General features: G+C 45.8%; 1 protein-coding gene across 2 annotated transcripts in view; it reads left to right on the top strand.

Moving 5' to 3' along the window:
• The first annotated feature begins 7,679 nt into the window (after nucleotides 1–7,679).
• The window catches only part of Jag1 (jagged canonical Notch ligand 1), a 36,352-nt gene continuing 16,505 nt past the window's right edge, over nucleotides 7,680–27,526 (top strand). For both annotated transcript variants that reach the window (XM_026385805.2, XM_026385806.2), the window contains exons 1-5: nucleotides 7,680–8,193; nucleotides 8,643–8,948; nucleotides 17,467–17,518; nucleotides 23,132–23,386; nucleotides 25,133–25,193. In XM_026385805.2, coding sequence (XP_026241590.1) covers nucleotides 8,113–8,193; nucleotides 8,643–8,948; nucleotides 17,467–17,518; nucleotides 23,132–23,386; nucleotides 25,133–25,193 — 755 coding nt within the window. In that variant the 5' untranslated portion in view covers nucleotides 7,680–8,112. The remainder of the gene's footprint in view (nucleotides 8,194–8,642; nucleotides 8,949–17,466; nucleotides 17,519–23,131; nucleotides 23,387–25,132; nucleotides 25,194–27,526) is intronic.

Raw genomic sequence — 27,526 nt, forward strand, 5'->3', positions numbered from 1 at the left:
ATGGTTGCAAGCTGACATTTTGTGGTTTTGCTTTTTTAATTTGACCACCAAGGCTGCATTAGCTATCTATTGCCACAATAGTGTTGCGTAGCAAATCAGTTCCAAACTTGACTTTTAAAAATCCAGTTGTTATTTCTCCCAAGTCTGTGGATTATCTGGAAGATTCTGCTAATTTGAGTCTATTAGGGTAATCTCAGCTGGGCTTGCTCATGTGCCTGCAGTCAGTTGGTAGGTCAGATGGAAACTGACTGCCCGTGGATGATCTGAGCTGGAACTACTAAGTGGAAAGATCATTTGATAACTTCTACCAAACTCTAGATTTCTGTACTCAATGTGTGTTAGATCAGGACTTCTAAGACCTTAATGTGCAAACAAGTCACCTGGGGATCTTGTGAAATTACAAATTCTGATTCAGAAGGTCTGGGATCAGAACCTGAGATTCTGAATTTGTATGATGCTTCCAGGTGATGTCAATGCATTCAGACTATCAAGGGCTAAAGTAATGAGACCAAGGCTATGATGAGTAACTCTAACATCTAGAGCTGACTTCTTTGCTGCAGCTAGTTGGTAAATGTTATGTTACTGATCTTTGAGAAGTCAGTTCAGAAATCAGATGGGCCCATGCAAAGTTGCCACCCCTGTACTATAGGCTCTGGAATCACTTAGTTCAACCTTCCATCCAGAGTATCTCCCACTCTTGCCATTGATAACAGTTCCACAGCAAACTCTCTTTGATTACCTTCAATGGCAAGGACTCACTATTTCCTGGGGTGCAGGGGGGAGGGCACTGCATTAAGGAACAGCTTTTTATGAAAACAGAATTTGTCTTTCTGTTGAGTCAAAATATAATTCCTTGTAACCTCCATTCACTGAGCCTCATCTGTCATTTGAGGCATTTCAAGCTAGCTACCTCTTACTCAAGTCAGACTTCCAACATTACATATAGTTACTGTGCCTCTTTCCCCCTCTTCTCAATTTGGACCCTCCCAAGTCCTTCGTCAATATTACTCTTAAAAGTGGTGCACCCGCACATATAAAAAAAAAAAATTGAAAGCAGCCCAGAGAGATCTCTGTACACCCATGTTAATAGCAGCATTATTTACAATAGCCCAAAGGTAGACACCAGTGTCCATCACTGAATGAACAGACAAGCAAAATGTGATCTGTATCTACAGTGGAATTCAGCCTAAAAAGGGAAAGAATTCTGACCCATGATATAGCAGATGAGCCAGGAGGATATTATTCTAAGTGAGATAGGCCAGTCACAAGAGACAAACACTGTATGAAATAACTTATATGAGGTATCCAGAGTAGTCAAACCAGAGTCAGAAAGTAGAACAGTGGTTGCCAGGTGCTGGGTAGGGGAGGAGAAAACAGAGTTATTTAATGGGTATAGAGTTTCAGTTTTGCAATATGAAAAGACTCTGGAGATTGTTGCACAACAATGTGAATGTACTGAACACTACAGAACTTAAAAATAGTAAGTATGGTTAATTTTATGTTATGTGTACTTTTACCAGAATTAAAAAAAAAAAAAAAAGTTCAGCCCAGAGCTGAACAGAGCTCCTCCAATGTGCTAAGGCTAGAGTAATAAAATATGCCACAGCTATGGGTTTTCCTTGATAACTGATCCCTACATTTCTAGTAATGCAACTCTAGACTGTGGGCCCTACCCTTCTTAGTAGCCAAATTTCACTAAGACATGTTACATATGTGGTCTAGTAAAGCCCAGAGCTCCTCTTCACATGAATTTCTGCCAACCAACCTGAAATAGTGTAGGTAGAATTCTCAAGTTTTCATTTGCCTTAAAAAAAAATTATCACTTCAGTGCATAAAACAACATCTTTTGGAAATTCAATTTTCTCCTTCATGGTCATTATAAGTTTTTTATCTTTAGCTTTATTTCCAAAAGGAAATAGAATCTTGCTATGGCTCTGAAATCATTTCTGAATGATGCTTTTAAAAATCTGTGTATCAGCAAACCTATGTTTTCACTAATATCTAAAGGTCTAGAAATATGTCATGGCATATATTCCTGTGCTTAGGCTAATATTTTTTATTTAACCCTCTTTAAGTGCTTATTATAAAACAATAGTAAAACAACTACTTACCTGCCAAGTGAAAAATTAAACATAAGATCAGCCACTGTTGATGTTCTTAATAACTTCTAATTTAGAGAGGCCATCTGTAAATAAATCATTAGCTTGAGAACAGAAGTGTCAAACACAGTCTCATTTGTTGAGAACCATTAACCCAATCAAGCAATACTGTGATCTGAAACCCTGTTGCTTTTGTGCTTTTGTGATTTGATTCTCACATTTACATGTTTTGAACTTTTCTCAGATAATAGATTTAATTCAAGTTCCAACAACTACTTTGCTTTGTTGTTGTTGTTGTTGTTAGATTTGCGGGCAGATTTAGGTTTGCATTTGTTTGGAAAACGCTGAGTGCAACCAAGATGAAAAGATGCTCAGAAAGTACATTGAATTGTGGTAGTTTCCAAATGCTACTTGCTGGTAGAGGCATAATTTCCATTGCCTTTTAGATGATGAAAAAGCTGGTAAGAGCTCATTCAGACTTTACAATTATAGAAAGTTGTTATATTTAATTTAGTCAATTGTACAAATTGATTTGATTTAAAAAAAAATTACTAACTATTCCAGAATTTTTTTGGATCAAGTCATTCAGATGCCATTCACAAATCAGACAAATCTTCCCGACAAATCTTCACATCAACAGCATAAAAAGGAGGGTTAGTGAATCATTTCCAGTTGTTTTGAGAATGTCAATTTGACAGTAACCTCACCTAAGATTTTATTTTTCAAAAAAGACTCTCCTCATAAAAAAGTACATTTTATAATTGGACACTTTCCCCCAGTTCCAATGAAATTATAAAACATCATAAGGAACATTTGTTCTTAAGGATATTAGTCCCACAGTTCCTAGACTTTACATGTTGGATTTTTGGTCACTTCATGAGATTGGTATGTTAAAGGAGATATGAACTTGCCTTGATATGTTAAAGGAGATATGAACTTTGCCTTGTTCACCCTGATGGTGACCATGAGACAGAACTGGGGCAAGGAGGGCAAAAGATATACTTTCTGAACTCAAGGCAAAACAACACAATGTTTAAAATGAGCTCAAAGAAATTTGCTCTTGGTAATGCAAGAAACTATAATTTTGGTCTCCAAAACCAAATTAATTCAGCTTTCTTGTATACATAAAATGAAGCTTTGAAAAAAAAATGGCTGGATCTATTCTATTTATGCTTGAATGAATAAACTTGTGGTCTGGTTATGGTTGCTTTGGGAGCTACAACCTTAGCTTGATTTTTAATGTCTAATTTGTAGTCCATAGGTGGTGGGTTTGTTTTTTCAGGCAGAATTCCTTGTAATGTGGAAGAATGAGAAGAACCCACAGAGATGGCTATATATTCAGATGATGTGGCTCTCTGGAAAGCTTTTTGGGCAAGGGCTTATGAGAGGCTTAATCAAGTTTCTGAGGTGGTAATGTAGTATAAGAGGAGTACATAAGCATTCTTTGGCTCTGCTGGGAAGGAACAGGAATATATCATATCCATGGAATTGGACTTGTGAACTTGCATCTCTTCTGCAATTTTTAAACAAGAGAAAAGGGAGATTTTGAAGGACATTTTACATGTTCCTTGTTTATAATTTGGACCTTTCTTGCTTATTGAAATGAAGAAAAGAATTGGGGAGAAAAAGAATAAGGAGAGGAATTGTGTTCTATTTGTTCATTACCTCAATCGACACCATCACCAGTCCTTGCAAGTACATAGTTTTCTCTGTAGAGCAAGTATTAAGTCCAGTGTTTGCATATTGTCCACCATATTCTTGGGACTGTGTACAATTTCTGGCACATCAATAAGTATTGAGCATTTTCAAACATAGAGAAGTTTTAAAGACTTTTTAGTGAACACCAGCATACTATCTAGATTCTACCATTAACACGTTCCTATTTTGCTATAATATATAGTTTTTATTTATCTCGAACCATCCTTTCTAATCCATATGCATTTTGAAGTTGTAAATTTCAAGTGCCCCTAAATGCTCTCATACTCATAAATAACTGGAGGTGAGTCATTGCCTACAATCCTTTTGTCTTTTTTGAGCATATAATGAAATACACCAATCTTAAATATACTATTTAATGATTTTGACAAATGCCTGTATCTGTGTAATCCAAGCCCCAATCAAGATGCAGAGCATTACCCCACCCCATTACTAGAAGTGCCTTAAATACATCCCAATCTCTATCCTCCTGTTCTCCACAAAAATCACTCTTCTGATTTTTGTTTTCACCTTAGACTAGTTTTGCCTGCTCTAGAAGTTCATATAATTAAAGATATACAGGTCATGCTCTTTCTGTGTGGCTTATTTCACTCTGCAAGATCTTTTTTTGATCATCTGTGTCACTTTATGCAACAGTAGTTATGGTACTGAGGATTGAATCCAGGGCCTCATGTATGCTAGGCAAGTGTTCAACCACTGAGCTATACCCTCAGCCCTCCTGCTTCAAGCCTCCTGAGTCACTGGGACTATAGGCATATGCTACCATACTGAGTTCTTAAAAAAAAAAAAAAAAAAAAAAAGTTAATTTTTTTAGTTGTAGTTGGACCCAATAACTTTAATCCATTCACTTATTTTTATGTGATGCTGAGAATCGAACCCAGGGCCCTGCACATGCTAGGCAAGCACTCTACCGCTGAGCCACAATCCCAGCCCCCCATACTGGGTTCTTGAATGTCTTATTAAGCCTTTTGGGGGTTCAGGATGCTGCTTATTGGTGACAATATAGATGGGGAGTCTTGTGGAAAAAGAGATTTGAGGCATTAACTTTTTGAAATTAGAGGAGATATCCAAACCAAGATGGTTATGATTTGAGCATGTAAGACGGGGTAGAGAGTAAATGATTACAAGCTTCTCTCTTCCCTTCTCTTAGGTATGGGTGTGATTCCTAAGTGGCATTTTTTCATAGAAACTTTTTCTGGAATGTTCACTTACAGTTGGAAGGCTATACACAAAGGCAGGCTACAATCTGGTCCGGGGAATCTCCATATCTGAGCTCTTCAAGCAGTAGTTCCCCATTCCTCAGGGAGGTGGCTGAGAATAAGCTGCAAGGAAGTGGAGGACAGACTCCTGCCCATCGCCTGTTGTGGGAAATGTGACTGGCTTTTTGGGGGAGTCCCAATTTGTTCAAAGAGCCCCAACTGAAAAATTTCAAAAGAATCCCCTGTAGCCCACAACTGTCTTCTCTAAAAGTGGGTTCCCAGGCTCAAAAAAGGCAGGAGACATTGCTATTTGATTAGAATGTTGTGTTTCTTTCATTACTGATTAAACGTTTCTGATGGAGTTTTTTTTTTTTTTTTGGTAGGGGGATTGAACCAAGCTGTGCTTAGCCATTGAGGCACATCTCCAGTGCCCCCACTTTTCTTTTTTTTTTTGAGATAGGGTCTTGGTAGGTTGCTAAGGCTAGCCTTGAATTCCTGCCTCAGCCTTCTGAGTTGCTAAATTATAGGCATGCTCCACCATATCCTGCCAATCAGGTAGTTTTAGCCCCTCAGAAATCTACACTCTTTTTTTCTGTTAATCAAATGGCCCGAAACTGACCCAGTTTCCACATAGCCCAGATTGCTAAAATAGAGGACCATGAAGGCTCAGGTAGCTCTCCCTGGTTAAACTAGGTGACTGGGTAGAAACTCTTCAACCTGGCTCCATAGTCCTCTTCTTGGGTGTGTAGGGCACAAGACACAGAATTAAAACAGGCAGAATTAACACAAGCTCAAAGGAGTATGCATTTTAAGGCCATACAGGCTTTATAAATTGTGATTTTTTTTCAGCACTAGTCTTTTGCTTCAAAACTATTACTGAGCACACCAAATTGGAGGTTTGTGGAGTATAGGTGAGAAGGGGACTGATAGGAAGTGGGGAAAACTGATGTAACTTTGGTGGGAAAAGTTTACAAAGGTTACAGTTGACAACTAGATGACTTGCTTCTAGGATAACTGGGGGAGGGGAACTGGGAACATTAAGAGAAATGCCCTGTTGGCTCCTGCCTAAGCCAGCTGTGCCTCCCCAACTATGGATTGGTTCTCTCACAAATGATCATCAAGACGGAACACACTGCCATTAAGAAAGTACCTTTCTCAAGAACATTTTGTGGCTGTTAAAAAATGCCAAATTCCTAAACCATCTTTGGTAGATTTAAACCAGAGAAATTAGTTACCTTATTTTTTTCTCCCCAGAATGATATTTGACATGAATATATTGTCCAAATTGAGTCTCTCTTCAAATGCAGTAAGATTACCACAAATACCCACCTTTTAAAACTATTTCCCCTTAACCCATTGCAGCTCATCACGTCCCACAGCCCTGGAAGGCTTGAGCCCCAAACTGGTACCTTTCAGAGTCAAGCTTTTCTGCAGGGCATACCCCCACATAACGCTATAACTTCGTGCACTCTTGAATGGAAATCTGTTTTCCTAAAGCGCTCCCCTTAAATGCAACAGCAAACCCGCGGGAAAAGGAGTTGGCAGAAGCTTCAGCCAGCCCGCGGGTTCCTTTGACCTTGATTATGACTAGAAGCGTCGCTGTTAATTGCGAAGCCTGTCTAAAGGTGCAAAATGGCATCAGTTTCCACTGCCGCCCTAGAAAAACCTAGTTCTGCTAGCGACGGTGGTGAAATGGTCTTTTTCAGGCCCACCTCTTGCCACCCAGAGAGCTGCTCGGAGGCCGCCTACAGGTGCAATCCCAGCACTGCGGCCCGGGACCGCGGGGCGGGAAGGGTATCCAAGCCCACCAGCGTCTGGGACTGCCCCTTGCGAAGCCTGAGCAGAGGCTCGGAGTGCCCGCCGCCTTCCCCATGCTTCCCCGAGTCTCTGCCCTGGCGCGGTTTGGAAAGGAAGCTGGGAGTCCTCCGAGACTCCACAGACTCGGATCTGGGAGGGGGTGGCTCGCGGCCCGAGGCTTTCCCTGGAATCTGTGGCAAGCCTGGCTCCGGGAAAGTTTTTCAAAGTTCCCAGTAGCGTCTGCCTAGGTCGCCTCCGCCGGGCGAGCAGACGGCGGCAAGTGCGCCAGTCTCACCGCCGCCGCCTCTGCCGCTACCGCCGCCAGCAGAGCGCTCTGGGCGGCTCGCTAGCTCGCGGGAAGCGGGCCGGGCTCCGGGCGGGCAGGCCCTCCTCCTGGGGCTAAAGCCGCAGCTGACGCAGGCGGCTCGGAAGGCGGAAGCTGCCTCTCTCCGACCGCTCAGGCAGCGCCGCGGCGCCTACACCTGGGGCCCCGACGTGCAAGCAGAGATGCCCAGCTTGCGGCGCCCGAGGGGGCGGTCACCGCTGGGGGCACCCCAGAGCAAAGGCTCTATCCAAATTTTTCCCCACGCTCTCCCTTCCTGCCCGGCCCAAAGTTCCCAAGGACGAGGGGGTGCTGTGTGGGGCCCCAGGAGTCCACGCCGCCCAGCGAGTCTCAATCCCCCAACCCCTTCCAAGTTCCTCTCAGCAGTCCCCTCCCCATCAACCGGGAGGGAAGGGGCGTGTCCTGGACGGACACGCCCCTCATGAATATTAATAAGCGCGCATGCGTCTTCTCTGGCGTGCTGGGTAGAGGTGGCCAACCCCGGCCGCTGCTCCCAGACGGGCTCTCCGGGTCCCTCTCCGAGAGCCGGGCGGGCACGCGTCATTGTGTTACCTGCAGCCGGCCCGCGAGCTAGGCTTGGGTTTTTTTTTCTCTCTCCCTCCCCCCTTTCCATGCAGCTGATCTGAAAGGGAATAAAAGGCTGCGCATAATCATAATAAAAGAAGGGGAGCGCGAGAGAAGGAAAGAAAGCCGGGAGGTGGAAGAGGAGGGGGAGCGCCTCAAAGAAGCGATCAGAATAATAAAAGGAGGCCGGGCTCTTAGCCTTCTGGAACGGGCCGCTCTTGAAAGGGCTTTTGAAAAGTGGTGTTGTTTTCCAGTCGTGCATGCTCCAATCGGCGGAGTATATTAGAGCCGGGACGCGGCTGCCGCAGGGGCAGCGGCGACGGCAGCACCGGCGAGAGCACCAGCGCTAGCAGCAGCGGCGGCGTCCCGAGTGCCCGCGGCGCGCGGCGCAGCGATGCAGTCCCCACGGACGCGCGGCCGCCCCGGGCGCCCCCTGAGCCTCCTGCTTGCCCTGCTGTGTGCCCTGCGAGCCAAGGTAGGAATCTCTGCCAAGCCTCCTTCCCTGCCGTCTCCCTTCCCTCGAGGGGCCCTGGACGCGGGCGCCTGAGCGTGGCGAGCAGCCCCCTGAGTCTTAGGACACCTAGCTTTCTAGCCCTACCCTTGCGCTTAAGAGGCTGCACCTGGGTTGAGAACGCCAGCTTCCCTTGGGGAGCCCCACAGGCTGGAAGGATGACCCCTCCAGGTTGGGCAGGGAGCGTTCGCCCAACTCTCGACCTTACCCATGGCAGGCGTCGGATTTACCCCCTCCCCCGCACTCATGTTTTAAGCCCCCTGAATCATGTTGAGTTCTTGAACCTAGTTTTGTAAAATTATTTTCACTTGGTGCAGCGGACTCGTCGGGCGGGCGGGGAGGGAATCGCTACCTCTGCCCTCGAAGAAAATAGTTTTCTCCCGTGGTGACCTTACTCCCTCCCTCACCTTCAGGTGTGCGGGGCCTCGGGTCAGTTCGAGTTGGAGATCCTGTCCATGCAAAACGTGAACGGAGAGCTGCAGAATGGGAACTGCTGCGGCGGCTCCCGGAACCCAGGGGACCGCAAGTGTACCCGCGACGAGTGTGACACGTACTTCAAAGTGTGCCTCAAGGAGTATCAATCCCGCGTCACGGCCGGGGGCCCCTGCAGCTTCGGCTCAGGGTCCACGCCTGTCATCGGGGGCAACACCTTCAACCTCAAGGCCAGCCGCGGAAACGACCGCAATCGCATCGTGCTGCCTTTCAGTTTCGCCTGGCCGGTGAGTGACCGACTCAGGGAGGGAAGTCGGGCAGAAGCTCGCAACCGCGTCTGGCCGGAGCCCTACTTTCCTTTGCCTGAGAGATTTAAAGGGTCTTGGCTTGAAGCTTGACGATAACTAGGGAGGCATTTTGGGGTGGCGGGCCAGGGATCTGAGACTATAGTCAGACTTGGGCAGGTCAGGACCGGGCGGTCTCATCCGTGTTGCTGCTTGCTTAGTCCACAAAAGTGGGGACCCAAAGGGAATTGTGGGGGAAATCGCCTGGGATAGCCGGTTTAAACTTGCAAGTTGAAGTCGCTGGAATAACTCCCACCACCCTTCCTCCCAGCCTGAGCCAGGAGGTCATTGTAGGTGATCTCTTTGCTTAACCAATGAAACCTGGTGCGCCGTTGAAGGCGACTCCGCGCAGTTGTGGGCTGAGAATGCCGTCCAAATTGGCACACTCCCCTTTCCCGTGAGCGGCCCGGAGGGCGGGTGTGTCCTTCCTGGAGGGTGTGGGGGGAGCCGGTTTCCCGCTGTTCCCCGGGAGACTTTGGTGTGTGCAAGGGCGCTCTCCGGGCTGGGCTCCACATCCCGGGGGCGGCCGCCGCAGGGTGTGTGTGTGGGGGGGTCTTCTGGAGCGCGCTGGGCTGTAGGCCCAGGAACCCCCGCCCCCTGCCGGCCTCTTCCTGCCCCCGCCCCCGCGCGGTGTAGCCCTTATGGCCTCGCTTCCAGCGGTTCCCGGGCTCTGGAACAGCTGTGTTTGCAAACTTCCCGGGGAAGGGCGGGCGCAAACTCTTGTCCGGCGGGCACACGGCCCCCGCAAGCTCTTCGGGGGCAGTGCCAAGGCTTGAAGGGGCGGTCCGCTTGGAGGCAGTGCTTTAGGGTGCAAGTGTGTGGACCCTCATTACCCTCCGCCTCTCGCGGAGCAGCTCCAGGCCCGGGCCCAGCTGGCAGACCTGCAGCAAGGCCCTTGCAACATCCCAAAATGGGTGGAAGGAAGATGGGTGCGATTGCAGAAGGGGAGGAAAGGGAAATGTTGGGGGTGTGCCCGCTGTCCAGGAGGTGTGACTCACTGCCAGGCCTGGGGCTTGGCCCAGCCTGTTCTTGGAGGGTGGGTGGTAAGTCGGGGGGCGGGGGAGCTCTGTGCCCCAGAGGATTTCTTTGCGCCACGTGCTCTGATTGGGTGCGCTCTGCTGCCTCCTATCCGCGAACTCGGGCTGTGTGATTAGCAACTCCAGGAGGGGAGGAAAGCCTGTCTGACTAGGTCTGCGGGAAGGCCAGGGAGGCTCCTAAGATCCACGTTTACAAGAGCTAGTGTTGTGGCATTAGGAATTCCCTCTGCTGTGGGTAAGATCAGATAGTTAGCAAAAACATGTCTTTAAAAGGGTCTTATTTAAAAAGAGAACTATCTATGTGAAGTTCTCTTGAAATCTGAGGGTTGTTTCTGTTGTGGGATTTCACTTTTACAAAGAGTGTTTGTCTTGTCTGTTAATCCCCTATTAAGGAGAACTTTAAGCTAAAGACGTTGGCCACCTTTAAATCTGACGGGGCCCAAGCTGACTTTGAATGCTGACTGCCCTTGAACTGTGTTTGGAGTTTAGGGGGACTGGGACAGCAGGTGGTTCCATCCTCTGGAGGATCAGTCCGGAGCCCCTCTGGCTTTTCACAAGACCATAAAAGGAATCTTATTACTGATGTGGAAAAGCAGAAGGCCTGGCTGAGATTCATTTTGGAAAGTAGGGTCAGAATAGCTTAGACAAAAATGGAGTCTTGCTCCTTAACCCCCCCTCCCCCCCAAAAAAGTGACCTAGAAGGTGTGTCTCTTCCTTTGACACTTGGCAGGAGTCCTCAGAGGAGAAGGAAATGGAAATGGTGTGAGAGGGTAGGGGAGGTGATTGATTTGCTGGTGCTCCTCTTTGCCTTCAGGCTTGAGTCGTCACCAACCATGAAATAGACTCTGGGCTTTTTTAGAATAGGGGGACTGCCAGCATAACTCTGAAAATGTGGTTCTTTTGAAGTTGGGCCAAATGCATGTATCACTCATAAACAAGTCTCCACCCTGCTACCCCAGAAAGGCCTGCCGTGAAACATAAGCTTTACTTCCCAAGAGAAATTGGAGTTTAGGTGTATTGTTTTATTTTCTTGAATGTGGCTGGAGAAACACTCAGTCTGTAACTTTCAAGCATGACTCCAGGGTGAATGAAAGCCCTTAGCTGAGCCAGTGTTGAAGTAACACAGCTTCCTTCAATTTGGCAATTAATATTAATAAGTGTCTTCTTAAAAACTAATTTCTGGCTGGGGGTAAAGCTCATTGGCAGAGGGCTTGCTTAGCTCTTGTACCTTGGGTTCAATCCCCAGGACCAAAATAAAATAAATTGATTTCTTTGGATAGGTAATAACTCAATGTGGTACATAATTCAAGAGGTAACAAGGAGGCTAGATAGTTAAAAACAACCTCCAGACCACCTTAGTCTCACAGCCACCTAAGCTGCCAATTTGTAGGTAGCCACGATTGTCATTAGTCCTAAATTTGCTGACACTGGAAGAGCTATGATTGAGGAGTTGGGGTAGGTCAGTGGAGAAGGTCATGTGATTTGTGTCTTTGCTTTGGAATTATGACCCCAGTCAAACAACTGTTTGTTCTGGAGAGGAAGAAGAGGAAATTATTTGGTAAGATGAAATTCAGCCCACATTTCAGCATTTGTGTGAGGAGCTCTATAGAAGTGGGTCTCTCTGCCATATAGTATCTGATTACACCTCACTTGGTATCCACTTCCCTAGCCCTGGTCTTGTAGTTTTTAACCAGTGGTTTCTGATCACTTTACCATCTCTGCTGCTAGGGGGCTTGCCTTGAAGCAACTAGCCTGATTTATGATCCTCAAATTGGGGGACCGAATGATAAGAACATCATTATGAGAGGTAATTGGGCTTAACAAGAAATGATTTGGGAATAACCATTTATAAATCACTGAAATGGTTAATTTGTACCTCCCAAAATGAGTACTAAGTCCCAGCAGAGCCTGCTTATTAAAAATGCATTATGTAATTACCACTCCTTCTTGGGAATCCTAGAACCCTGGTTAGGTAGGTGGTTTCATTGGTGGCCTTTGAGTGAAATGAATCTAGAGAAAATTTGAGGGAAATAATTGAAGTATCTGCCTTTTTAGCTTCATATTTTAAATACCACTTATCTCATTCAAAGACTTTTTAATTTTTTTTTTTTTAGGAAAAATCAATGAAATATGATTCTTGCATACCAGAAAAATGCTAGCTTTGGCCCCCTTCACACTTAAGGCCTGAATGAATAATTGTCAGGTGTTTGAGTAAATAGACTGTCACTGTATTAATCTCAATATAATTGACAAGTCCTTGCCTTTATGCCTCTAGATACTTCAAAAGGCAGAGAAACCAGGTTCTCATTTGAGCCTTTCTTTAGCCAATATTTGCAACTCACCTGTGTGGTCAGTGTGTGTACATACAGCACATGTGTATGTGCCCAGTGCAAGGGACTTTGTGTGGAGGAAACACCCTGTGCCCTAAGAAATCTACCTCAAACTAAAGACACAGAATGACATGTCTGAGTAGCAAAACTAGGCTTAGGGCAAAGTGGAGTGGTGCTAACTTTGAAAGGGCTTCTCTCCCAAGGAATCCCTATTCCAGGTTCTTGGTCTAATTTTTTCTTCTCTTGCAGGTGTAACCTCTTCCCCCCCACCCCCTTGTTGTCCTGTTTCTTAGCAACTTATTCAAACCTTCAGGACTTAAACGAGTTTGCAACCCACGAGCTCCACACCCATAATTCTATAGGGACTTAAAATGTGTAGAAAATGGTGAGGCTTTTGGCTAGAGACTGAAGGAGTTGAATGGGTGAGGTGGAGAGGTAGCAGCAACTTGGAGGCACCCCCTACCCCTCACTGCTGAAAACTAGTGATCTGAATGCAACCTAAAATCTTTACACCAAATAGTGGTCCTTTGGGGGACTTTTGAGATAGAAGCCATGTGGAAAGTTTAGCATGGAGAAAAAAGTTAAGGGGAGGGGGTCGGGGTAACAAGAAACCTTCATGTTGTTGATCTGCAAACAGAGGCCTTGGCTGGATTCAGAGCAGCCACAGTTCCATTGTTAGAAGGGCCAAAATTGGTCCCAGTGTCAGGCTTTCAGGATTACAGCATTAGAATGCATAATCTTTGGACATGCATACAACTAGCTTCATAATCAATAAAGACAAATATGCCTGAGACTTTTCCCTTGATGAACATTTAGAGGCATTCCTCTCACCTTCAAGGTAAGGATCCAGGTTGCTGAGAGCAGTGATCTTTGGCTACAGCTTTTAAATACATTTAAAAGAATAAAACTTAACCTGTTCTTCCAGTTGTTGAGAACAAATGGAAAGTAAAGATTCTAAAATTGTAGAAATGGAGAAAGTCCTGGGTTCCAAATTGTGCCACCTCTGCTGAATTGTGTTGTGTTGGGACTTCTTGTTGGTTTCTGATCACTGCATGGACTGCAGCCGCCTTGTGGCTCTTATTTTTATAGTGTCAGTGACATCTATCATTGGTGCAATGCATGTGCAGGGAAGAAATTCCACAGAGTGGTTCCCAGTGGTTAAAATGGGTACATAAATAGTCAAACATTTAGAGTCCTCCACCAGTTAAGCCCAGTTTTTATGCACTTTTTGTAAATAAGTAGAAAGGACTCTTGTTCGGGCTTGCTATGTGTGAACCGGACCGTTGTGCTTGGCTGGCTTCTCGGTATTCTATCTATTAACCTCGCCACCCTTTTGTAACTGGTGCATTTAATTATCAGTGGGATGCCTTTCAAACAGGTAAGGGTAATGATGGGAACTGAGGTAGGGGCCTCTCATTGAGAGTCTCAAATCTGTATATGAGCTCTGGGCCTCTTGGTGAGCCTTTGAGGTGGGCTTTGATGAGAAAATCACCCTTTGTAACCAGATCGGACGCTATTGACATGTCAAGCCCTGCAGACTTGATTGTTTTCTCTCTCTGAACGGAGCCTTAGCTTGTAGGGATGCAATAAGGGTAGTCATCCTCCTTCATCTCTCACCTTGCCAAAACCCTGTGGTATGGGGATTATGTGTGTGAGTGTATGTAAGTGTGCCCACACATGGACTCTCTTGAATCCTTTTTTGTTTAATATGTTTTGTGACTGGAATATTTTATACTCTGGCCACCCAGACACAGGCAGGACAATAGAGTTGGCCGAATTGACTAAAATGAGGATTACAGAGAAGAATGGGGCCTCTCCAAAAATACTGCTAATACAGGACAAGCGACAGGAAGCAACAGTTGAGTCAGCAGAGCGCAGGGCCCCCGACAGACCCGGGGGCCGGCTGGCCATGCACAATGGCCGTGTTGGCAAGCTGGACATTCCCAGGATGTGCGTGCCTCCAGTGGGCCCGCCTGTCGCAGCGGCCTGGGGTTTTGGACGCCGCACGCGTGCCGTTTGGATGGCGGTTTGTTTGTGTCCGTCAGCTTGGCAGGAGGGGAGGCAGCCGCTTCTCAAGGCTTGGTTTGGCTGCCACTGTTGCCAGGAAAAGGAAGCTCCCAGCTGCCAACACAATTACCTTTGTTTCTTACATCCCCCCTTCTTAATGTGGCAATTAAGTGCTTACCGCTCTGCCTAGTGCCAAGGTAACCACCGAGGAGTGGGGCAGGACACAGAACATAACCCTTGAGCAGCAGCCCAAGTGTGGAGGATGGGAGGAGGTGCTGGTGTCCTGGCCTTGGGAGAGAGACCTGGTGGCCTTGGCATGTCTTGGAGGCTTTGATGCCAGGAATCTCTTCTTGTTGAAAATTGCATGGAAATCTCCCCAACGGCACTTTTGAAAGCTGACCAGTCCTCTTCGATGCTGCAGGAGATGGGAACCAGCCGCTGTGTGGCCAGGACATCCTTGGGCTTGGAGCTGGGTAGGGGCAGCAATGACTTGCATTGCAAATCCAGACTGACGCTCTGTTAACTACCCGTTCTTTCTGTGTTGGCCCCAGACTATCATTCTGGGGGGAATAAAAAGATGCAATCCAGTTGACTCTTCCTAGAAGCCTTGGTTTTATACTTAGAAACCAAGAAAACCCCAGGTATTTGCATTTTTTTCTCATTTGATTTTTATTATGAACTTGAGATTGAATAGTTGGCCTTTCTGAGTCCCTTCTCCCTTTGGGAACTGCGGACTCAGCCTCTGTTGGCAGCAAGATTTGCTGTGGCCAATTGGGTATGACTTGATCATAGTGGATTGCTGATTTGTGGCCTGGTACCTGCTTTGATAGCATGAGGTGCACATGGTTTGGGATCTCAGTGTCCAGATGTATATTTAAGGATGTACAGAGGTCAGGCGTGGGCCTGGGAAAAAATAAAGCTCCCTAGCAACTAATAATCATTGCTAAATTATCTTGATTGTTGATCTATAGTGTGGGGATGGAGTGGGAGGTAAGAGTGCCTTCTAATAGGAAGGAACCATGGAGTGAATTCTTTTCTCTGAAGGCTGGGCACCCCAGGAGATTTGTTCTGGAACACAGATCCCTTCTTTGAAATAAGGGGGAGAAAAGGTCCAATCTTGGTGGCTGTCACTGCAGTCCTTACCCTCACCCCACCTCCATCTCTGAGAAGGAAGGCAGTGGGTAAGAAAATCATGATATCAGGATTCTAGAGCTGAGGGTGCCATTCTAATCCCTCAAGGAATGGAGGGTGTAGGGCAGCAGCTTCTGAGGAGAGCGTGAGCCCGAAACACTACTTGGTCTTCCAAGTCCTGGTGTAAGACCTAAGGATACCTTCTGCCTTAGTATTAAATGGAACCATACTGCCATGCCAGCCCAGTCCCAGGGCACCTTCCCTTGCTGTGGCATTTGGGTATTATGTGTTTAGCGCTTGTGCAAGTCTGTCAAAACTCTCGGTATCAATGCATTTAATCAGAGGATTAATTACAGCAATATTGTTGAAGTGGAGGATGTGGGCCTCAACGTGACCAGCAAATGAAGGGCTTAATTATACAGAATCAGCCACACATCTGGCCTCATTTCGACTTGGCTCTAGCCTCAAATCAGTAGAGAAATATAATTTCTTGCTGCTCATCAGGAAGAGTCCTATAATTTGTAGGAAGTCCTAAGAAACTTAAAGAGGTTGTAAATAAGGTGTAACTTTCACTAATAAAATATTAACGACGACAACAATGTGTTTGGACCGATGGCCACTAGCAGGGAGAGGGCTGGGTATGTGCCCTGGCTTGCCCGGTTTTGCTTGCTTTTTGTGAGCATTTTCCCACAGTTATCAGTGAACGAAATGGAATCCTACTCGGCTTGGAGTATGAAACATATTTCGGCTGAATTCCAAGGCAGGGTCTATCACAAGATATTTTTATATTCAGAGACAACCTGCTGTGTCACCCTGAGAGCAGTGATGAATGAAACTCCCCCCCCCCCTTTTTTTTGCCTTTCCCTTGTGGGTATCTTCTCTTGACAGCAGTGTTTCTGGTGTATGATGTTATTCAAGCAATACATGCTACTATTTTCTGTGCATTGGCTTCTGACAGTGGCCAAGCAGGGGATGCAAAAATGGGTTCGTTTTCCTTTTCTCTCCACCTGCTTCGAGTCTTCTTCGCCAGTCCTGAGAGAGGTTTATCAAGACTCTTGGTATTTTGTGAGACTAACCTCCTGGTAAATTGCAAATGAAGATTTGAGTAAAATCAGAAAGTTGCTAATGGCTCTGGGTTTTGCGGAGAGGCTGGAATTCTGAGATAAGCCTGGGAGATAAAAAGTGCCTTCACTATAATAGCTGGCACCTTGCCAGTATCCAGGGAATTTGTTTAGTTAGTGGGCTCTGATTATTCCTGGAATGTTAGATCTTATTGACAGATAAGTTCATCAATAAACGCAATCCACGGGTGTGCGGTGATTTCTCCCTTTGTACTTTCTTTCCGTCTGCCCCCCCAAGCCCGCCACCCAAGTTCGGTTGCCTTCTTTGTCTCTAGCAGTCTTTTTGCACCTACCCCCTCCTGCTTCCTAGAGTTACCTGATACTTGTGGGAGCTGGGATGGTCTCACAGACAGGGCTTTCAAAGGGGTTCTGAAAAGGAAAAGGGGGCCTCCCTGGAGACTGCCCCATCAGGGTCTGAAGTGTAACCTTAGCAATACCCCCTCGGTGCAAATACCTGAGTAGGCTAGCTTAGAATAAATTCTTTGTGTGTATGTGTGTGTTTTCTCATGCACTAAGGTTAGGATCTGGAAAGTTTTGGAAAACTATATGCCAAATGCTCTCATAGGAGGTGGCATTTCCTGATCAGGACTTTGGGCTGCCTGCATGCATGATGACCCCAATGGTTCCCATCCAGGTGAAAGTAGTCATTTGTCAGTCTGGAAAGAGCACTGAGGAGGGGAGGGGAGTTCATCTGGATTTAAACATCCAAGACCTCAATGTGCTGGCTAATAGAATATTGTTTCGGTGGGGTGTGCAGGGAGGCCCAGAGAAAAACTATGTTGGGAAGCTGATCCCTGTTTCTGTATCACTAACCTGTTGCTTCTCTATCTTGCAGAGGTCCTATACTTTGCTTGTGGAGGCGTGGGACTCCAGTAATGACACTGTTCGTAAGTATCACATCAGTGGATTCTTCTTTAAATATGTAGAAATAGGGGCTAGGTGGACCTGTTTGGCTGTATCTGCTACCTCAGTACTCAGGAGAACTTCCACCACCCTCTGCCATATGTTCTAACCCCCATCTAAGGCCCATGTGTCAGTGGAGTCTGTACCTTAACTTTCCCTAGCACTTTGGCTTAGAATATTAAGTAGTCAGAACAGACTTCCAGTTAGCTGAGTCCCTAAATAAGGGACCTAGATTATCTCTGGAATAAAGATCTTAATGGTTTAACAACGTTAAAACCTTGTAGACTGCTACAGGATCAAAGTAGTGACTTTTTAAAAGTCCATTTAAACTTTTAAGTGAGTGTTTAATCTCTCATCAGAAAGATAAAGCCATAAAGGTGGCGCTGGGCTCTAAAGACCGACCTTGAATTTCACTTGGTGGGCAGGTGAGCTTCGGGCCTGTCTGAGTTTCCCACACTGAGCACCACAAACCTTTCATTGAAGCGGAATTTCAGAGCCCCACAGCTGTGACCTGCCTTGTCCTCTTCTGAAAGATGGCTCTGTTTTCGGGGCAGGTTACTTTTCAGGACTGAGAAGGGGTGGGTTTTGGTGGAGGCCATGGAGTGCGTGTGTTAGAATGGCAGCAGTCTGGTTTATACAGTAGTCGCACTCTTAGTTGTAACTTACCATGTTTTCCCTTACGAGCCAAAACTGCAAGTTCCCATTTTGATGGTGGAGTCTCGGTGGTTGTCATGGGAAAACTTGATTCACACTGAAATCTCTTGGTCCACGTATGAGGAAGATGCACTCTAATTTCTTGTGTTTACTTTCTGTGCTTCTTGGAATGTCTTGTGCCTTCTTCTCTACTGACCCTTTCTTATGTTTTCACAGCTAATACCCTCCATCTTTCCCCCTTCTCTCACATTGCTTTTTTTTAGAGATCTGAGAGGTCAAAGCCCAATGTGGGCACAGGGAGGGCTGGGGTTTTGCTCTGTGGGCAGCTTTCAATGGCTGGCTCATTGGGCCACTTGGGGCCACAGAATTCATGACAGAGGCTCACAGCCATTTAGTGCACTCTTCTTTCCTTCTCTCTTCAGTCCAGCTACGAGGTTGCATCTCTGTCTGGAGGGCAGCTTGTACAAGTCTAGGTTCTGAGCTGTCCTCCCTAACAGCACTCTTGTTCCACTGTGGCAGGTGTTTATATGTCTGAATGGTGGCAGGGGAGCTTTGCCAGCTTTGGTTATGGCTGATACAAGTTAGGGTCATTGATATCTGTTTATTCTTCCCTCCCAACAGTGTTGAGGACTGTGTGACTATTATGTCACTGTGACCTGCTCACAGTGCTGACCAACATTAGGAAGGTGGAGGTGGGGAGGGGGAAAAATGGGCTCTTCAAATGTTGCATGAATGATGTTCTCTTCCCTGTTAGCTGTTAAAACAGTCCATCTGGTAGAATTAACATCCTGGTGTCTATCCTGACCTGTGATAAGAAACTATGTTGGGTCAGGACACTTTGTTGGGGATGGCTGAGAAGACCCCCAAATTCCCTCAGAACCTTTCCTGGGCCTCCAGTGCTGCACAGCTCAGGGAGCTGTGCCCATGGAGACTGAGAGTCCATCCAGAGCTGCTCAAGGTAGCCCCCGGTAGCCCAAGTTTGGGGTTCTGGGATGTCTCGTCTCTTGCTGGGAATAAAGAAGACTAGAGTAGGAACAAAGTACTTTGAAACCTCAACTTTTGGGGAGTTTGGCCACTGAAACTCTCAGGGAGCCCTAATGAAGAGAGCTGGTGGGTTTGGTGGAAATGGTTTATCCTCTTTCCTGTTCACCCTCTCTTTTGCGATGTTTCCAGAGTATCTCAGATTTACTCTAGTTGAAACCAAACTTGAGATCTCCCTTCCCCAAGAGCAATCCCTTTCCCAGGGCCCTTTCTTGGTGATGAGCACTAATATTTGGATATTCAGTGCCATAGCCAGAAATCCAGAATGTACCTTGCATACCTGCTCTCTGTTAGTGTTCTTGTCAATACTACATTTCAGGGTCTGAAAATCTTTAACCCTTAACTCAAAATCTGGCTTCTTCCTGCCATCATCCTGGTCAAAGTCACTGTTGGCTCATGCCTGAACTCTCTCTTAGAATTGCTGCCAGCTCTTCTACCCATCTTCTCTGGTCCACCCCCAGTGCTTCACTGTCCAGTCTTTTTGGAACATCATATTTGGTTGTCTTCCTTTCTGTTAAAAAGCCAACCACTTAGTGACTTCCTGTTGCTGCTGGGATAGGTTTTCATGGGGCTCCTAAGGCCTCTCCATCCCAGCCTTGTCTCCGCCTTACAGACCATAATGTTACATAACATTGTCATCCATGTCTGTATCCTAGCTTTTGTCCTTGAATTCATTACATTTTTCTCTCTGCATCAGGGCCTTTGCATGGGTTGTTTGCAGTTGCCTGAAATGTTCTGCCCCTCCCAACAGAACGTATTCCACGAGAGCAGAGCTGAGATATTGAGGAGCTCAAATGGAGCTGGCTGCCCTTTGGTACTCAAGCAAGTTGTAGCAGAATTTCTTCTCACAGCAACTTTGCCCATGAACCCCCATGAGCAGAATCTGGGCCTGGTAAAACCCAGGTGCTGTTCATGTGTTAGAAGAGATTTTCCAAGGATGACCCTCCTGCCAGCAGTCCTCCAAAGTCATTTGTTTTGGGACCACAGTACTTAAGGGTCCCAATTATTTTCTTTGCCAGAGCAAATGATTTCAGTTTATTGTGATGCTTCATTAATGGCAAACATAAACGGGCATAGTTCAGACTCAGTTTCCTTTTTAGGATGGCCTTATCTGCTCATCTAGGTTTTTAGGTTGGCATTGTTCTGGGGCTGTAATCATGTGACCCTCCTCCCCTCCTCCTTGGCCTTCAAGGCTGTATGGGTGCTCTGTGATAATCTGCATGCAGGATGGTAACGTCCTTTCTAGTCACAAGCCTGGACTACCAAAACAGCCATCCCAGGTGCACTTATGATCCAAACTGACAGGAGGAAAGAATCGGGTGGCAGCCCAGAAGCAGCAGGCAGGAAGCTTGCTCTTCATGACCCAGACACACTAGCGTCCTGCCTTGGCAGGTGCGAAGCTATTTTACCGTTCTGTTAGCTCCATTGAAGATTGATTGTGAAGTGATCATCTTCAGGGCCTTTGCCAGAAATAGGTAGAGGACATACTGAACTGAGATTCATGTGTCTGTCTTCTGCACCCTGAGGATTGTGCTGGAGGCTTGTCTGAATTGTTTGTTGTTGATACCAGCCCAAGAGAAGCTGTGTGCCTTTGAGCCATAACTAGTATGTCGAAATGATTCCTTTATTCAGATCTTGTAACCACGTGGTAATAGCCCACTATACCTCTTAACTGAACCAGCAGAACAAACATGCACTTTGAGGAGGGGCATTTTTGTCATTCTTTAGTCTGTGTTTATTTGCAAAAACTGAAATGAGTGAAGTGTTACCTGCAAGTGGTTCTCTGTGTACTAGGTGTAAGTCTGCAGGTATGTGGGCTTGTTGGAGGCTTGTCTTGCCCACGCGACAGTTGGAGAACCCCAGGGTGAATTCTGGGGCTGAGTTGGAAGTGGAGCATGTGGATGAAGCCACCCAGGAGTTCCTTACTCTGGTCACCTACATGGCTTGCCTAGCTTTGTGAAGCAGCACAGGCCCAGAGCCTAGAAAAACAGTGGTGTGGGTGTGTAAGAATCACAAAGGCATTGCAAGTAGGCTCTAAGGCTGTCTCTCCAAGGTGGCCTTGAATTTGACAAGGTGGTGAAGGGCTAGAGCTGGCAGGTTTAAGAAAACAAACATAGCACCAGGCTGTGTGGGTACTGAGCTGGTGCCTCTTTGCCGGTTCACATCCCTCCCCTGAGCTGTCTCTGGAGTCTGGTACTATTTTTGTACCTGTCTCTTCTCTCACACTAGATTGTAAGTGACCTCAGGGCAGGGGTGGCCACTTCTTACTCCTCCTGAGCGCTCCTTGGACTCTAGGCATTGGTTGTTTGATTTTCTTCAGTGAGCATTCTTTCCCTGTCCTCCTATCTCACCAATCCCCTTTTAATTTTGAGAAGGGGTCTTGCTAGATTTCTCAGACTGGCCTCAATCTTTGAGACCCTCCTGTCTTCCCAATCACTGGGATTACAGGTATGCACCACCAAACCTGGCTCAGTTACCATTCTTTAAGATGCATGACTTGTAAAAAGAGAGAAATCTACTTATCTCTAAACGGAAGTAATTATTCTCTCATCAGCCCTCTGTGCAGAGGAGAATGGTGAAATACATCAAGTTTGTGGTGTAGTTATTGAAATGCTAGCTTAATTCCAGTTTAAAAGGTGGCATGTTAACAATTTTTTGCCGTGCTGGGGATTGAACCCAGGGTCAAGGATATGCCAGGCAAATACTCTACCTGACGTTTTAAAATTTTTTCTTATTTTGAAACAGGGTCTGGTAAAGTTGGCCTTGAACTTGTGATCCCCATACCTCAGCTCCCAATTAGCTGGAATTACAGACCTGTACTACCACATCTACCAACATTTTTTTTTTTAAGTTTACTCAGTTTACTCCTTGGCTTTCAAAGAAGAGTTTTTAAAATGAACAAAACTTTTCTAAAGGAGACATAAAATTCTAAAACCAGAAGAAGATGCTAACCTTTATCTGGAATAGTAAAATTTTTTCTTAAAGAGCAATATTCCTTAAGGGGCAATGTTCTTTTACATAAAGAGCTTTTAAAATCAGTACAGTCAATGATGCAATAAAAACATTGGCAACGGAGAGAAATGGGTTGCAGGTCACAAGGAACAGATATGAATGGTTTGATAAATACCTTGAAAAGGTGTTCATTACTTAATTAAGTGCAATTAAAACAAGAGATACCTCTTGATCCATCAGGCAAAGATCAGAAAGTTTGATAGTATATGGCATTGGCACTGCTGCTGGGAAACAGTTTCCTGTGCTGGTGGGAGGACTAATTGACAGGGCTTCGTTGGTGGGTAGTTTGGGATGGTCTGTGGACAGAGTGGATTAGTTATGCACATACTGATTCAGCACTTCCATTTGTGGGATGTTTCTTAATGCTGGAACCACATACATGGGCGGTATGTTCGACTTGCTTGTGGCTTTAATAACAAAAGGTTTCAACCTGAATACCCATAAGGTTAGAGACTAGGTAAATAATTGTTTCCAGACAAATAAGATATATTATATAACATTAAAGAGGGTGAATAAGTGATATTGGTGGCCTCTAGGGGAAGGAGATGGACTTCTTATTTTCTGCCCTTTTGTACAACTGTTTGAGTTTCATATCATGTGCATGCATACTTTATTTAAAAACAAAACAAATGGGCTGGTGTGGTGGCACACACCTGTCATCCCTGCGACTAAGGAGGCTGAGGCAGTAGAGTACAAATTCAAGGCTAGCCTCTGCATCTTAGACCTTGTCTCAGAATAAACAAATAAAAAGGACTGGGAATGTAGGTCAATGGTAAAGCACTCCTGGCTCAATTCCCAGTACCCCCCCAAAAAGAAAAGGCCAAAAGGTCAGGGTGGGAGGCTCTGATATGAATGTTAGTATGATTCACTTCTTTTTTTTTTTCCTCTAGAACCTGACAGCATTATTGAAAAGGCTTCTCACTCAGGCATGATAAACCCTAGCCGGCAGTGGCAGACACTGAAGCAGAACACAGGGGTCGCCCATTTCGAGTATCAGATCCGTGTGACCTGTGATGACTACTATTATGGCTTTGGCTGCAATAAATTCTGCCGGCCCAGAGATGACTTCTTTGGACATTATGCCTGTGACCAGAATGGCAACAAAACTTGCATGGAAGGCTGGATGGGCCCAGAGTGTAACAAAGGTGCGTGTGTGTACATGTGTGTGCTGGGCGGGTTGACGAGCCCTGACTGCCTGTTGCTTTGGTGTTCAGTTCTCACCCACCGGCAGTCAGATGGCAGGTTGCTATCTCGGGCAGGGTGGGACTTTGCCCGTAATCTAGGACTGAAGCATGAAGATGTTGAGTGTCAAAGATGCTGTTGGTGCCCCGTCAGATCCCCTTTACCAGCTGGTGTCCCCATCCCCCAGCTGCTGTGAGTGTTGGCTGCTAACAGCTCACAGCTGCTCCTTCTCCAGGGAATTTTCCTTGGCCAAGCAGGAGCCACTTCATGCCCCATCCCTCCAGCTCATAGTTAGTGAGTGGCTGCTAGAAGTGGGGGGGTACAAAGGCCAGCCCCCTTTGCCTTCACATTGTGGTAGGAGATTCACACTCCAGAGCTTCCCCTGGGATCAGGCTGAAGGCAGAATCCAGCTGAGACCAGGTCCTTGCTCATCTCCTTCCCCTGCCTTCCTCAGTCCCTCTCTCCTGTGCCTGAATCCGCTTCTCAGGCTCTGCTTCTCAGGAATCCGATGCCAAGTGGGACAGGCTTGATTGAGTTGCTGTCTAAGCAGAGAGTGCTATAGGAAATGACAGCCCCTGAGCTCAGGGGGCCTTGCAAGAAGCTTTTGCAATGCCTTTGTGGCGGCATTGAGGAAAGAGGGAGTGGAGAGCCCAAGCCTTCGTACTCTGGAGGATTGAGCCCACCCAAAGGAGTCTAGCTTTCAGTCTGTTGCCCACTTCATCCCAACCCACTTTACTGGAATTCATTGATTCTAATTCATAGCAAGTTGTTCAGTAATTTGAGTTAACCGTATACATGCCCTTATAAATAATAATGTACTATAATAATGTAATCTGCTTATCTTACATGATAATTAGGTAAATTCTTTCATGACAAACTGAATTTAAAAAAAAGTTTTCCACAGTGACTGAGGGGTGGGGCATGATGAGGAATTTGCATGTCCCTTGGGCAAAGCTGCTCTTTCTTCAATAACTGGAGACAAGAATTTTAAGATGGTCCCAGTAACATAGCAGGACCCCATCTCAAAAAGATAGTATTTGAGAACTCAAATGAAAAAAGGAATCGAGCTACAAACACTCTAATGTTAGTAAGTTTTTAATGTCAGATCAATTTCTTAGCTTCTTTTTAATGAAGTAGAGAATTCTTTGTGAGAATACTCTACAGAAGTACCACCAGATCTGGCTACCGGATTAGCCTGCCAAATGAAGCCAGCCTGATTGGCTCTGTTAGACCTGGGAGACTTTTGAAACCAGGCATGTAGGGGTGGACCGTGGGGTTAGTAAAGGAGGTTGGGGCTCATCTGATGATGTCCTAATGGGATGTGGAAGGATTGGATTATTTACACCTCTTTCTTATGGTGAGGGTGGGATGGGCAGGATGGGAATTGACCAGGCAGGGTGTAAAGTGGAGGGTGGTTATTGTTGAGAGAGACTGGGTGAGGGTCCCCTTCCCCCATCATTTGTCTACATTTTGTCCCCAAACAGTATCATGTTTTGAAGATCTGCTAGCAAGGCCTTGAAGTTTAAAGCTGGATTTGTTATTTGGGCTCCTCCCATCTTCCTCTCCTTACAATGGGCTTGACACCAGATCTCTTAAAATCATGGATTTTGTAGGCTTAATGTGCTAGGCCATTCTCATGATGATGGCAGTGCAGAAAACGGGCTGTGTGCTGACGCATCCTTCTGCATTTTTTTTTTTTTTTTAAACAGCTATTTGCCGACAGGGCTGCAGTCCCAAGCATGGATCTTGCAAGCTCCCCGGTGACTGCAGGTAAATGACTACACTGATCTTTTGTGGTTTCCTTTTCTTTTCAGAAATCTTTCCTTTAATGCAACCAAGGGACTGATTTTTTTTTTTATTGTAAATATGCCATTTTCCCCCCTTTGGAGGACAAGAAAGCTTTAAAAAAAATTCAGATAGGCACATCCGAAACTTATTAAATTATACCAGCTGTCTGATGGAATGCACACCACCCCTTCTCTCTTGGAAGAGGGGAAAAAAAAAAAAAACTTGTGGGCATAGCCAGTGACTTCATGTATTAACTGTTCTGTAAATTGATAACACATTTTGTAATCTTCCCTTAAAGTGCAAATGGACTATATGGAAGGATGAGGCTTTGTTTCTTTGCGTCTCTCTCTCTCCTCCTCCACCCTCCTTTCCTTTCCCTGCCCTCCCCCACTTTTCCCATCAATAGGGAAAGTCCAGCATTCTTTAGAATGGGATTAGTACAATCTCCTGGCCCCTTTGCAGGCAGGAGCTGGGCCGGTGCTGAGAGGTTAATGGCTGTGCTGGAATCTTGTCAGCTGAGCCTGATGAATGTAGACTTTTGCTGCTGGCCTTTGAAGTCTGTTCTTTTATGGTCCAGGAACAATGCAGAAGCCAAACGGAGAGACCTACCCTGACCGCTTCCCCAGGATGGTCTAGGGACTTCTTGAAATGTATATTATGCCAATTTGGGAAAAGCTTGTTTCAGGAAATACTGTCTGATATCCTGACAGCATCTCTTTCTCCTCCCCAGTTTTAAGGAGCAGCAGATTTAATGTGACACTACATGAATCTTTTGGTCCTGTCACCTTTGCCCCCACGGCTGCTCTGATTTGAGCCCAGGGAAGCTTATGAAACAGTCTAAACTAGTGCACCTCAAACGAATGTGGTACCTGGGGCCCTCATTAAAATGCAAACTTGGGCTGGCATGGGCCCAAGTTTCTGCATTTCAAGCAAGCTCCCCCGTGATGCTCTATTGCTGGTCAGACCATATTTTTGGGAATCGAGCCTCAGCAAACCCCATACCTCAGCACTTACAGTGTAAGTCCCCAAACAAATGGGGGGAACTGTTAAAAGTGCAGAATTCCTACTGAATTCTGTTCCCTTGTTTCGTCCCAGGAATCTGCATTTGGTGGACTTGCCACGTGATTTTGCAGATTTAAATTGAGAGCTGCTGGTTTTAAAGAGAATTACTTGTAGTTTTCCCTCGGTGATTCCACAGCTCCATATGTTCTCCCACGTAATGGAAACACTGAACTTGAGGCCGAGGTGGGATTCAAGGCAGCTGGAAGTGAAATAAGAACAGGTTGTCCTGGAATTGTCTCTTCCTACAGTTCTGCAGGAGTTTATTTTCTGGATGGCCGAGGGGATTCACCTGCTAATCCCCTTGGGTGGCAGCTGACTGTAGTGTTTAGCAACTTTACTGTCAAAGGCAGAGCAGGAATCCACCTAGGGCAACTCTCCCTAATTAAGGGTATTCTGGAGAAAGTAAGACCGGCAAGGCTATTAGGGACTCTGAGCCTGCTGCCTGCTCAGATGAGTATCATCTCTGAGTATCATGGAGGCCGACCACAATTTGTGCTACTGTCATCAGAATAAACACATTGCTGTGCAGGGGAGGGCCCTCCCAGCCAGAACAACAGGCTTTGTTTCTAGAATTTAGCCCTTTCTCTTTCTTGAAGTCTCACCTCCCACTCCCTGCCCAGACACGCACCAGTGCCCTTATTTACTTAAGGTGCTACTTTCCCACGCAGCATTTGCATAGTCTTCCCTGCCTTAAAAGAAAATCAAAACAGAACCTTCCAGCTAAGGAAGTTCAGGTTATGTCCTGCTCCAGAAATAGTTGAATGGCGAGTTACCTGTAAGTTGTCTTTTGGGTTATGTATTACACAGGTTTTCTTTCTTTCTTTTTTTTTTTTTTTTTTTTTTAATCTTTTCGTCTTCTCCCACACGAGAAAACTTCCCTGGTTTTATTCATCCCAAGGAGACCTGGGTTCCCTCTTCCCGGGTACATGGGCTTGTTTTGTTGCAAGCCTGCCAATAATATCAAACTTAATTATGAATCATCCTATGAGGAAAGTCACTTCAATTTCTCATGAGAATCTTAATCATATATTATTAAACTGGGATAACTTGGTCGATGCCTCTTTTAGGGTCAGTCTTTTTATTTGTTTTCTTTTGAAGTCATCCGTGGCCTCTTGTGGTTGCTGTTTTATGCTTGGGGATTGAGCTCTCATTAATTAAGAGGTTAGGTTGGGTCCTCAGCTGTCTCTCCTTTTATTAGGCAAATTGAAGAGGTGTAGTCATCCTTAATTTGGAAGGATAAGCGAAGACAGCAG

This window comes from Urocitellus parryii, chromosome 6, assembly GCF_045843805.1.
Source record: "Urocitellus parryii isolate mUroPar1 chromosome 6, mUroPar1.hap1, whole genome shotgun sequence".
In the NCBI taxonomy this organism is placed as follows: Eukaryota; Metazoa; Chordata; class Mammalia; order Rodentia; family Sciuridae; genus Urocitellus; species Urocitellus parryii.